Below are 12,507 nucleotides of genomic sequence, written 5' to 3' on the forward strand. Positions count from 1 at the left end.
GTATGACAACATTAGCATTTCCACTTAATTAAAAACACCCTTAAAGCAGCAATGTTTTAATCACTCCATTTTATTTACTCTCCTCCGGTGTCACTTATAATTGTAACTTTTTATTTTTTAATAATGAGGGATTTTTTTTTCTCTGTGCATCACACAAAAAAGTGCTGTCGATAATTAGCAGTCTTCTGTTATTACTAGACTCAGGTGTCACAACTGTGTCTCATCCTCATTACAGTAAAAAATTTCACCTATCAGATTCATTATTGCTAGATAATGCGACTGAGAGCCTTAGCAGGCCCTCCAGAAAAGTAATTCAGCCAAGCAAAATTATCAGCTAATTATATTTAGAATCAAAAGCCCAACAACTATTTGCAGATAAATTGTATGAATTGAAGTGAATAGATCTGAATATTAAGATTCATAGATTTAGCAGATGATTTGTTAATTGGAATAAAAAGGCCATTTACTAGCCATTTTAACAATAGATCAATCGGAACTCTATTTATTATTTAACTAGTAGTGCTTAAGGATTGGAATGAAGAATAATTGTATTATTGTGATGATGTGATACTTTTCTGGAAAAGGACAGAAATGCGTGGAAATTGCAAAGCTTCCCTGCCCGTCCTGGGAGTGCAGCCTGCCCTGCTGGGTTGGAGCTCTGGGTCTTGGCGTGGGGAAGGTGGATGGTGCAGGGCAGGGCTGCCTGCACGGTGGTGAGGACCTGTCAGAAAAAATCACGTAAACTTTGGTGCGGAAAGGTAGAAAATGGCAATGCAAATAGGATCATTTGCAAATGAAAGAATTCCAAATTTTAACTTTTATCCAGCGAACTACAGAGGCATTAAATTCTGATTTTACTAATTCATGATTCTGATAGAGGTTTTTCATAAGGGGAAATTGCATACTCAAATGATGACTCAGATTGCATCTTGGCCTGCAGTTTTGTTTTAGGGAGCTGTTCATTTTTATTTTTTTTTTCCTGCAGACGATATGATTAAAAAGCAAATATTTTAACATAACTTAGTGATCTGAGCTATTACTGAAATGTCCACAGTTTCACTCTTTTTTTTTCTCCTAGATTAAAGAAAACTTTAAAAATCTATTTGCTTTGACATATGACACAATATTTAAGAACTGAAATCATCAATTAAATCACACATCAGAAACATTTCCCTTTGGTAAAAAATATAGTGCTAGACGATGTACACTTTGAAATTGTTGTTAATGTTTAAAATGCAATCTGAAGTGCATATGTTATTTTAAAAAAAACATAAATTACAAATTTTAAAAGTTTAGGGGAAAAAAAAAAAACACGCCCTAGCAGTCCTTGCTTAGCAAAAGCATTTGCAGGGAAATGTGTATCTTTGGGATTTGTGGATATGCATAGTTTTCTAGCATGAAAGCTGGAGATTTTATTCTTTATTTTATTTTTTTCCTGTTTAAAACTGAGTAGATCTAAGGGAAACAGAGTTCCTTCTGCCTGTAATAAAGTCCCAAAGCCGATATGCACATGAAGGTAGTGAAAGCCTTTTGGATTGTCACTGAAAACAGAAAAGGTGAACGCTGACAAGATTTCAGATATTTTTTTTTTCCTGGGGATTGAGGGAGACTGAAGTTAAAAATAAAGTCCTCGTATGGTCAACATGTTGGAGGAAATTCAAAGACTCTCATAAAATAAACATATTTTAAGAAGTGTTTTGAATTTCACTCTGTAATTTCTGGCCAGCAGAAATTACAGTTGTATCTTTGGAGGGACATTATGTCAGATCAATGGTCATTATGCAAAAAAAATAAACTGAAACCTTGATGCTTTAACCTATTCAGCTATTAAAATGCAGAGACGAAGAGGATAGCTTTCCTTCAGGTTCGCTACTAGAAAACTTTGCACCATTGTGTCGCATTTATAAAATATTTGGGTTTGGTGTTACAAGAGAGACATAAATTGTTCCTCAAAACAGCAGGAGTACAAAGCATCGCAAGCTTTGGCAAAGGAATCTCATCAGCATTTATTAAAAAAAAAAAAGACAGTTTATGTCCCCCAAAATAAAGGAAATTATCCAAGGCATGTGCAGGAGCAAAAATACCCCAGCCCAAAGCATGCTGCAAGTTGTTCCTGGGCTATATTTAACTGTAACCTTTGGAGTCTTAAAGTCTAAGGAGAGGATCCGTTGTGCCAGGTACCGGAGATCGTGTGCATCTGTGTGCATGGACCCGTATAGCCCAACGTGCGCACGTGTGCCCTCGTTTTTCTGCAGCATTATTAAGAAAAGCTGTCCATACTTCACCATGTTGTTACATGTGTCTGTCTGCTGATTATAAAATGTGTTAAACAGTATTTAAAAAACAAAAAAATGCAGAGCTGCGCTTTGATTTATTCAGCGAACAAAACATATGCTTGCTGTTCTGTTCTATGTAATTCATATGATCAATAAAATTTTCTTTAAAAAGAGCAACTTTGGCATTTAGAAGGATTATGCTGCTGAATTAAAAAATGTTTTGCTTGCTGTATGTAGTCAACCTCAGTGCTCTTGCACCAACAGAAGTTTTTGGCTCACTAACGTCTGTTTTCCTGTATTTATTATTTCTGATCTTCAGGGTCGAAGCTGTATATTGCGGCTGTTACCCGCTGTGTCCCAAAGCCCTGGTGTACCCAGAGATATTCCCAGGTAGCTGCCTCGTTGCATATTCTTTTTGCTGAAATGTATTACCGTGATTCGTGCTAAAATACAAAGTTTGAGCATAAACTTGAGCAAAAGCAATTGTTTATTTGGCAAGCCAACATGTTAGTGTTAAGGAAAATTTTATGTGTTTTAATACATTAGACGAAGTTTATATTTGCCATCTGTTCTTTTAAGATAACACAAAAGCAAGTTTTGAAATAGCATTCTTCATTGTTAGCATACACAACCCGTAATGATAGATTTTTGTTAAAAGGTCAGTGATGCTGCAGCGGTTTGCAGATTTTTTTTGATACACAGTAAAAAAAACCTGAGGCCTGAAAATCACACCAAATTATTTAAAGAATTTAATACTTAATAGTATGCAACTGCAGTACAGGATACACACTCATGTAGTACCAGTTCTTTGAAAAATCTCATCACTAAATGTATCACATATGCATTGTGTTACATTAGAATAATGTATTTTAATCACCCAAAGGAGATGTCTAAACAGCACAACTACACAGTCTTATTTAGCATTAAACATCCTTGTGAGCTGAGGTAACCTTATAAAATCATGCTTAAATAATGTAAAACACGAGGCGGCACAGAGCAATATGCATTTTTAATTAGTAAAGTGACTAATATCGAGTGTGTGCTTTGAGGTTTTTGTTTCATTAAAAATGTATCTGTTTTTCCTGCAGCTGAATATCTGTATTCTACACCTGAACAGCTTTTTAAAAGGCTTCAGAATTTCTGCAAGAGACCAGATACTGTAAGGAAACATCTCTATAAGGTAGTTGTTCAGAATAGTTTTAGATGATATAATGCCATATTGAAGTACAAAGGAAAAAAACCCTTAAAAAAACAACATTTAATTAACATACTAATGTTTAAAGGAAACATGCTAGGGAGGGATATTAGCTGTTACACTAACAAGGATTAATTAAACTAGATGCCAGTTGTATTAACCTAGGTCTTATGAAATACGTGCACTTAATGCATGCTACATGCTTTTTTTTAATTTATTGTTTTCTAAAATGACTGTCCTTTACATTTGGACCCAAGAGGCTTATAAAAATGAACCTGGATTAATGCAACTCATTAGTTTAAAAGGAAAATAAAAGAAAGATCCTACAATTATAGTAATGAGGATAAGCCTACCTTCCTATCCTAATTTAATCGTCAGTCCTCAAAAAATGCAGGTGACAGGTATCAGGTAAGATTTCTCTGCCTTTTGGAATTAACTTGAATTCTTTTCATGATCATGATTATTTTAATGCTTTGCTTTTTTAATATGTGTTGAACGTAAAAAACTTTATCGGAAGCATAATTTACTGATATTTATTGTGTCCTGTTGTTTGCATTTATTTATGTGGATAAGGTGCAGTCTCAGTGGCAGACCCTCCATTCAAGTTTTTATCGACTGTTCAATGCTAGACCAACTTGCACATTTTTAAGTGGTGTATTTATACTGCTAGCAGTCACACTTTCTTCTTTTTTTTTTTTTTTTTTTAATTACACGATTGTGGATGAAGCACTAAATTTGACATTATTCCAGTGAAGGGCTATTATTACACGATGCTGCTGTTAGAAAAATAACTGCTATTTTCTGCATGCTGATATGTAAATTTACAGCGGTTTATGGCTTTCACAGTCCTGGCTATGCCGTGGGCAGGTTGGATACACATCACCCCTGCACAGGAGAGGTGTTTCAGGTCGTAAAAAACCTGAATTCAGCTGAAAAGGCTCGGGAGTGCATAGACACACTCCTCGTGTTACCCGTGCAATACAAATGCGGTCTTTTTAGCCTTCCCTGTCTGTCGCCGTCCAGGCACACTGTTAATGAGCAAGTCGAGTAATCTCCTTCTTAATTTGGAGGCTCACGCTGCCAGCAGACCTAGCCTCCTTTCTCCACCTTCCTCCCTCTGGGGACCAGAAAGTGTTGGGTCTTGCTGCATGTCGTCTGCCTCCCTAACCCTTCCTGCACACGTCGCAGGAGGAGCAAGGGTTTAGCCCATGTCTGACTTTTTTTTTTTTTTTTTTTTTTTTTGGTGACCTAAAAATAGACGTTTACATAACGATACATCAAAGATGATGTTGTTTCTGCAGGAAACAGTTAAACTTCAAGAAAAAAGGAGAGAACCAAAAATGCAATTTAACACCCAATTTCAAGCTCATTATCTTTCATTGTCTATTAACTTGGCAATGGTTCAGAAGGTAGCTCATAATAGTTTAAAATGCTGACTGAACACTTCCAGTGTTCAGCATTACTTCTTGAGTCAATACTATCGTATAGTTGTATTTGGTGGCTTCAAAGGGAAAACAGTCCTTAAACATTTACCTTGACATTTGCCAGTGCTTCAAGCTCAGCTAATAGTTGCGTTCACACCGGTCTTCTCTACGTATGGATCCCCAGCTCCTAAACAGAACCGAGGTGCCCTAAAAATGGAAATAACGGTCGAGGAAATGCTGATGTAAAATAGTATGGGGTTAAAATGTGTGTGCAAGTCCCATACGCGGCATGCTAATTTGCTTGAAGGATTTTTATTTATTTTTTTTTAAAAAACCCTTGACGTGATTTGCAGGCAGAAGCTGAAGGTGTTTTATCCTCCCCCTGGTGTAGGGTTTGTGCGCTGTTAACAGCCCAGCCCCATTCAGATCTGCTGAGCGTTTGAGCTGAAGGTCCACAACAGGTAGCGACTGAGCCGAACGGGGGATCGTTTGCAAATTAGTAAAGCAGAGGCTAATCCCAAACCTGCAAGCATCAGAGGAAAGATCCCTGTTGTCTTTAATAGGCTTTGGATCAGCTCAGAAAATACTGTTAGAGTTGTCTTTTTGTACCTACACCCACGTACACCAGGTCTGCCTTCTGCAACAGAACGACCCGCAGAACCTCCTTGCAAAGTGCTGGCCGAGGCGTGTGTAGTTAATGTCATTATAGCTGGGACAGCGCTGGTGTTTCGGAAGATGAAAAAAGGGAAATTGTGAAGGGTACGCCAACACTTCCACCTGATTCTCACTTTTTTTCGATCAGGACAATATTATATATACTATAGTGGAAAAGGAAAGGGACCCCAGCACAGCAGGGCATGCTAAGTAGCTGCTTGTCCTTCAGAAACCTTCCTGACATACTCTCTGCCTGAAGTTCATAACGTGTCTGTGATTTCTTGAAAGTAAAAATGCTTTCAAAGCAAATAGTGCTTTTCTCTACTGGTTGGGGATTCTGCTTCCTAGTCTGGGAAGTAATCATCATCAGAAGTACCTTGGCTTATCCTTTTACATATTGTTGGGGTTTTATTACTAAGGATATCCATAATAATTAAACAGCGGTCTAATTAAACAGGCAGTTTATTCCTTCAGTTATCCTCAGTGCTCGTGCTGATAAAGTTAGGGGGCAGAAGGGAGATAAATGGCAGTGGGGCAGGCGGCTTAGGGAGGTGGACACAGCCAGCAGCCCTGTGCGGACACACAGACCAAGCCATTCTGCTGTACTGGCTTCACTCAACGGAGGAGATGCACGCTGGCACACTTTTAAAAACGTCTGTGATGCAAGCACCTATGAAAACCTTTCCAAATGATTGGAAAGTATTGCTGACCATGTGTATTCTCACAGCAGGCAAGGGTGGGCTTGTTTGCATTTTGACATCGCCTTCGACCAGTTAATAGCAGAAGATTGAGACTAGTGGAAAGTGAACCTCATTTCAATTATTTGTTCTGTTCCAGTTTTATGGAATCAAACATTGCTGTCTGGTTTCTTGGTGTTTGTGGTCGCCACAGTAAGCGCCAGAATGAACAGAATGAAGCAAGTAACAGCAACAGGGCATCAGTTTCCGTCAGAGTACACCAAAGGACCTGTCAGTGTTTGCAAGCTCCCTATCTAGTAGACTTAAAAAAAAAAAAAAAAAAAAACCAAAAAAAAAAAAAAAAAAAAAAAGAAAGAAAGAAAAATAGGGCAAAACATTTGCTTCTGCATTATTTTCTTTAAGTTTACCTTTCAGTTCCCTCACTTCAGTTTCTTAATTTAAAACAGCATGTATAAAGAGTATACAGTGGAAAGGGACAAGAAGAGTTGCCAAAAGCCAGGCATGGAAGGAGCTGACAACTTTAAATAATCTCTCCCAGCCCTCCCAGCTGAATGAGTGCTGGTTGACATGCTGTCAGCTTCAGTTCCTACAGAAAAATCCTACTCTCACTCATGCTTGTTTAATGGAGAAAAGAATTTGGCCCACTTTCTGACATTCATCTTCTCATTTCCATCACACTACAGAAGCTCACCTGCATATGAAAAGACACATGGCGTGATTTTTTTTTCTTTCTTACACCACCGTAGAAGGAAGTCTGCTGAATTCAAAGGGATTAAACTGCTGTAAAATCAAATTAAGATCCCAGTTAGACCGTAGACATCTGAATTGTTTCCAGTCTCAGGATTTGGCTGTGTAGGGCAGTTCTAACAAAACTTTTTTTTTTCTTTTTTTTTTTTTTTTCCCCTTCACTTTTTGCTCTGATTTGAGATAAAGCAGCATCGTTGGTACTTCAGGAAAACATGTAGAAGGGAAAACTGCTCCTGTTCCAGCTTTAATATTTAGGCATAGCTAGGAAAGCAGCAGGCGGCATTCTCAGCCTAAGGATACGGGGTGCTGGACATGTCAGGGTGCAGGGGACCTCATACCAGCTGTCCCATCAGCCGCTCAGCCCTGTTGCAAGGAGCAGAAGTTGTCCTAAGTTCTTGTACAGGCCATGTAAGAGCCAGGGACGATGCCTCTGCCTGATCCTTACCTGCTCCCCAGCACAAACTCCACGAGAAACCCATTTTTCCATAAGGATGCTAACTGCGGCTCTGGATCAGCACGCCATGTGTCCAGTACCAGTTTTTTGATAGTGAGCAGTGGATACTGGGGAGAAGGGTGGCGCAAGTAGGAACAGGTTATTAAAGACCTTCCCTTTGTCTTTCACAGTTAGAGATTGGTCCTAACCCTGGACTTGGAGGTTTTATCATCTTTCAGAACCCTTTAGTGTTAAACGTTGCCAGGCTGTGCGTAATAGTTCTCCATTTGACATCCAGGCCCTTGGAAACACCTGTCTTGTCTTTCACATCTTTTCTGTAGCAAAGTCATTCATCATATGTTTACAGATGGCGTTAAAAGCATTTCCTTCAATTTGGGTCAGGGTTTCCCCACCTTCAGTTGTGTTGTCTTATTCTGGAGTTGGTCGCCTGGAAGCAGAAGCTCCCCATCCATCTTTTCTATACCATTCATTATTTCATAAACATTTGTAAAGCACTTACAGTATCCCAGTCTTTTCAGTCTCTCCTCGTGAATGTAATTCTATTTTTATATTCTAACCTCTCATCATTCAAGCCATTTTGATGCTTGAGAGCTGTTTTTGTGCTGGGGCGATCACTGCCTTGCAGAGCATTCTAGGCCATGCCATCGGTTTATGCGATGTGTTGTACTCTGATAATTTCCAACCTGTTCCTGATGGAGCCGAACCTACCGTTTACTTTTTTAATGGTGAATGTATATTGAGCAGATGTTTGCTTACAGTGTTCTCCAGATCTTTTGTCCTGAGCTGGTAAAGTTAATTTAGAGCTTTATAGGGTATGCAAATAGTATAGATATCTCCATCCATCCTGCTGGCTTTCTGTTCATCAGCAGAGCATGTTTGCAGGGGAAAAAAGAGCAGCGTACTGAGTTTGTGCTTCTGCCTGGTTAGTATTAGGTGCAGGTCAGGAGGAGGTTAGAAGCGCAAATGGGAAACTTGTATTTGCCCCCTGAGATGCTTGATTTCCAGCGAGCATAATTCAGAATGGTTTCAGAGGGGGAGGTGGTCTAGATCTGCTTCTCAGAGCCTCTGTGGGAATGTTCTAGCAGCCTGTAAACTCGGGAGTGCTGTGTCCATGCTCTCTCATCTCTGTTTCAGTGCGAAGGCACGGGATCCTAAGTAAAATGTATATAATGTAAGGATCTCTTATGTGAAAGAAAACTTTGGTTACTTGTTTAGAACATCAAATCATAGAGTAATTAAGGGAGGTATTTCCGGAGCTCATCTGGTCAGCCTCTGCTCAAAGTGGGGGCCAGCTTCGAAGTAGGATCTCACTTCAAAGTTGGATTAAGTTGCTCGGGGTTGCATCCAGGTTAGAGTGAAGTCTTGACATTATCCCTTCCCATATGTATGGCTGTTATAGGTGAAATCCAGCTGGCTTAGGAGGTTTGCATGGGTGAGAAGATCTGCTGGACTGTGGGACACAGTTTAAGCATTTTGGGCCGACCTTAGGTCTGGAAGCAGCTGTGATTAGGATCGCCCTACCACGTGTGCTAATGTGGATCCTCACTGGGGAAGAAATGAGCGAGCAGGTAGGCTGTTGAAGTTGCCTACTAGGTCATTCTGGGATCCAACCATACATATACAGACGTCATATATAAGTGTGCATATACTTACATATATTTGTGTGGACCGCACATGCATTTCTTCCAGGTCTTGCCTTGCTCTTGCTCTCTGAGGTATATATGTAGGAGATTTCAGCTCTGAAAATGTTTGTCTATGGCTCGCAGCACTTGGCTGAGCTTGTAGGGCAGGAAGAAGGTGTTCGTTAACCAGGTGGTTACATGTGCATCTTTCAGCATAAACACCAGGACTCTGAACTTTTTATTCTAACGGTATTAAATAGCTTCCAATTTAGTTTTAGGAAGCAAGTGAAAAGTGGCAGATGAACCACAACTGCTGTAAAACAGTAGATGGAGGAGTGGGTCAAAGGAAGTAGGATTGACTTTGAAAGAAAAGCTGCAAAAAGCGTGAAAACTTATTTTTTCAGCAAAGTTTCTTGAAATTACCTTGAGAAAGAAAGCCTGAAACTGTTTTCCTGCTGTTGTAGTTGGTCAATGTGTTCTAAGCCGTCCTATGCAAGGTACCCACCATCTTATCTTGCGTAGACTCGCATCCCACATTTGGTGTTTTTTGTTTAAAAGCAGAAAGAATGAAACTTTTTTTAAAGACCAAGACAGGAAACCGCAGAGCAGACCAGTTTGTTCAGGGAAATACTGTTACTTTACTGAGGAGTATTATATAGCTCTGACTCCGGCCTCACAGTGCACCCAGTTTGTGTAAACCAGTGCTGTCTTTTGATGGTGGTTTCCAAAGGTGCTTGGAGTTGGAAAGTTGAGCTCCAAAAGTAATTACTACAGGCTGCTTTCCACCTTGGTTCTTTCCCAATACTCACTTACGGAGGGAAGGAGCTAGGTCATGGAGTAAAGCTGACCCAATGCAAATTCCTCTGTAAATCACTCTGCTGTCTTGCCTGCCAAGTCTCAGGTTTTGTGCTGAATAATAGTCTCTAATTCTTAATTTTGTTAAGGTGTTGTTTTGGTTTTGTTTTTTTTAATGCAGAAAAAGTACGCCAGATCAGTAGTGTCTGCTTGAACTCCAGCTGTCCTGAAACAGCAGGTCTAAACGGGATGAACAGTCCTTGTGAAATTCTAAAGGTTAACTCTGAGGTCTAATGATGGCAGAGTAGATAATATTTGCTTTGGTTCTGATCTTAGGACATGGAAAACAAAGAAGTTGATTATTTCATAGAAGATATTGTACTGCTACTGTCATCTTACTGTGCTGCCTGATCTTCGTGGGGAGATCTTGCTTATGTGAAAATTTGCTTCTCTTGATCTCTGCATATTTAGGAGATGTTTGACTGAATCCCTATTTCTTGGAAAAAAAACCCCCAAAACCAAAAACCAGCAACCAACGAATGCCCAGACCTTCGCAGAGTTATCACTCCACCCCAAAAAGGAGTTGAATTAATTCTCTCCGAGGTTACCCTACAATAGAGCCCAGAGGCCAGACCAGCGATGGTCAGGCAGGAGCGTGAGGCCCTCACTCCTGCTGGGGGGAGGTTCTGCCATGTGGGAGGGCGAGAGGGGCCAGTCAGTCCCCGCGGGTGTCAGGTCCTTGGCGTGTCTGCCGGGACCGCCGATGAAGCAGATGGCGTTTGGTGGTGCTCATCCAGGAGCAAGCACCCTGGGGCCGCCGACCAGCTTACCTGTCTTTAAAAATAAAATGCTGAATGCACCCAGATAACGCCGCCTAAGTGTTCCATGACCGCCTGGCTTGCACCCCTCGGGTCACAGCGCGTTGCGGCACGGAGCCGCGCTCCTTCCGGTGCCGGAGAGATCCCTTTTGTGTCCCAGCATCTAACGCGGCTTCGTGCACTTTTCTCTTCTGCTTCCTCGTAGGGCGAGACGGCTGGCTTTTCTTGGGCAGCGCTCGGCAGTAAATTCAGGTCTCTGCTTGCAGCAGAACCGAGGGAAGATTTGTGACAGATGGGGCTAAGTCACAAACTTGCAGCCTCAGGCAGAATTGTGGAAGTTTCCAGAGTGTGCCCATATTTACCTGATCAGAGAGAAAAGAAAATCTGCAGAGGAAGCCGAGCCTGGCTGCTTGTCATAGCTGACACAGAGCCATCTGCCACAAACCTGTGGCGGCTTCAGATCTCCAATCCCTGCCACCACCCCAGCTCAAATTAAATACAGATTCTTAGAGACGTTATGATGGTTACACATGTCCTCGGCATCACATGCAGGAGACTGTTCAAAAAAAATATGTGGCCTGTTGTGTAACCGCACTCATGTATCCCATATGTGGTGCCACATTGAATTTCCGGTTGAATCTGTTTTTATCCTTTGTACTGGATGACATGGTGCCTGAATTCTTTCTTTTCGCCGACACGATGGCAGCCAAGCTGCAGCTTCAAACGCTCACACTTGGCTGAGTTTCTACCTAGGTTGCCAGGTTATCATTGGAGCCTTATTGTGTCCTCAAAGGGCCACAGGGCCTGAAAGGAGGATCCGAACACTGCCGGACTAATTGGGCAGCCATCTCCGGGTTGTTTGGAGGCAAAGGGCTGCTTTAGCGCTTTTTTTTTTTTTTTTTTTTTTTTTTTTTTTGGCAAATTAATGACTCTCTGGCACGGGGGTTTTTAAGTGAAGGTATTAATAAGGGGTCTGGCAGGTAATCCCATGATTCGTGGAGTTACATTTGCATTTAATTAATCTTAAAGAAAGCTGAAAGATAAACAGCTGTAATTCAAACTAGCATGGGAAATATGCTACATGGTGCCATCTATCCGATAAAATGAAAGCCGAGACACTTGTTTTATTTCTCTCAAGGATGGAGAACAAACAGATAACAATCAAAATACTTCCAATAAAAACCAGTAGTTTAAATGTAATGGCAGTTCATCAAGAATCTTTGCATCCAGTTACAAATACAGTCTTTTAAAGATAAATCACTTATGATTCCAGCAGTCAAGCGGCTATATTTGTTGATGTAAAATGTTTTGAAGATGTAGATTGTACAATAAATTTTTAATAAAGTGCCCACTGCAATTTTTAATTAGCATATCTCATTCATGTATAAGTGTGTACATCTATCTGTATATTTATCACTATGCGTATCCTTGTGTCAGAGTCAATGAATGCAATTGTGTCTTTATCTGATGAAGTAGAATCTGTTTTGCAAGCGATAATAAAACATTATGACAATTCCAAGATTTCCAACTCTGCTCTGGGAAGAATCAAGAAGAGGACTGTCGGTGAGGTGTTACGATGTGAAGCCCAGTAAGACCTCGGTTTGCGGACAGGTATGGTTTCAGCTCCCCGTGTGTCAGACAGGGTACCTCCTCTCCCTCTCCCAGCAGGCTGTCACCCATCAGCAGCCATCAGCATCTTCCCTTTGCCCGAGCACCGTCTGCAGCAGGTGAAAGCCACGGGCTGGTCCCTCTCCACACGTATGCCTTCTGATTCCATCAAGATGCTGAAATGTCTGTTTTCAGCGTGAGGGAGAGCGTGCAGTA

At 40.8% G+C, this 12,507-nt stretch overlaps 1 protein-coding gene across 15 annotated transcripts in view; it reads left to right on the forward strand.

Moving 5' to 3' along the window:
* The window catches only part of GTDC1 (glycosyltransferase like domain containing 1), a 184,418-nt gene extending 172,220 nt beyond the window's left edge, over positions 1-12,198 (forward strand). For 9 of the 15 annotated variants that reach the window (XM_040602993.1, XM_040603002.1, XM_040602995.1 and 6 more), the window contains 3 exons: positions 2,596-2,666; positions 3,365-3,456; positions 10,889-12,047. In XM_040602993.1, coding sequence (XP_040458927.1) covers positions 2,596-2,666; positions 3,365-3,456; positions 10,889-10,972 — 247 coding nt within the window. In that variant the 3' untranslated portion in view covers positions 10,973-12,047. Of the gene's footprint in view, positions 2,450-2,595; positions 2,667-3,364; positions 3,457-8,847; positions 9,017-10,046 lie in introns of those variants that run through there. The other 6 variants (XR_005829238.1, XM_040603000.1, XM_040602998.1 and 3 more) reach the window with 6 other exon arrangements.
* Positions 12,199-12,507: the final 309 nt, after the last annotated feature.

Source organism: Falco naumanni, chromosome 8, assembly GCF_017639655.2.
Source record: "Falco naumanni isolate bFalNau1 chromosome 8, bFalNau1.pat, whole genome shotgun sequence".
Lineage (NCBI taxonomy): Eukaryota > Metazoa > Chordata > Aves > Falconiformes > Falconidae > Falco > Falco naumanni.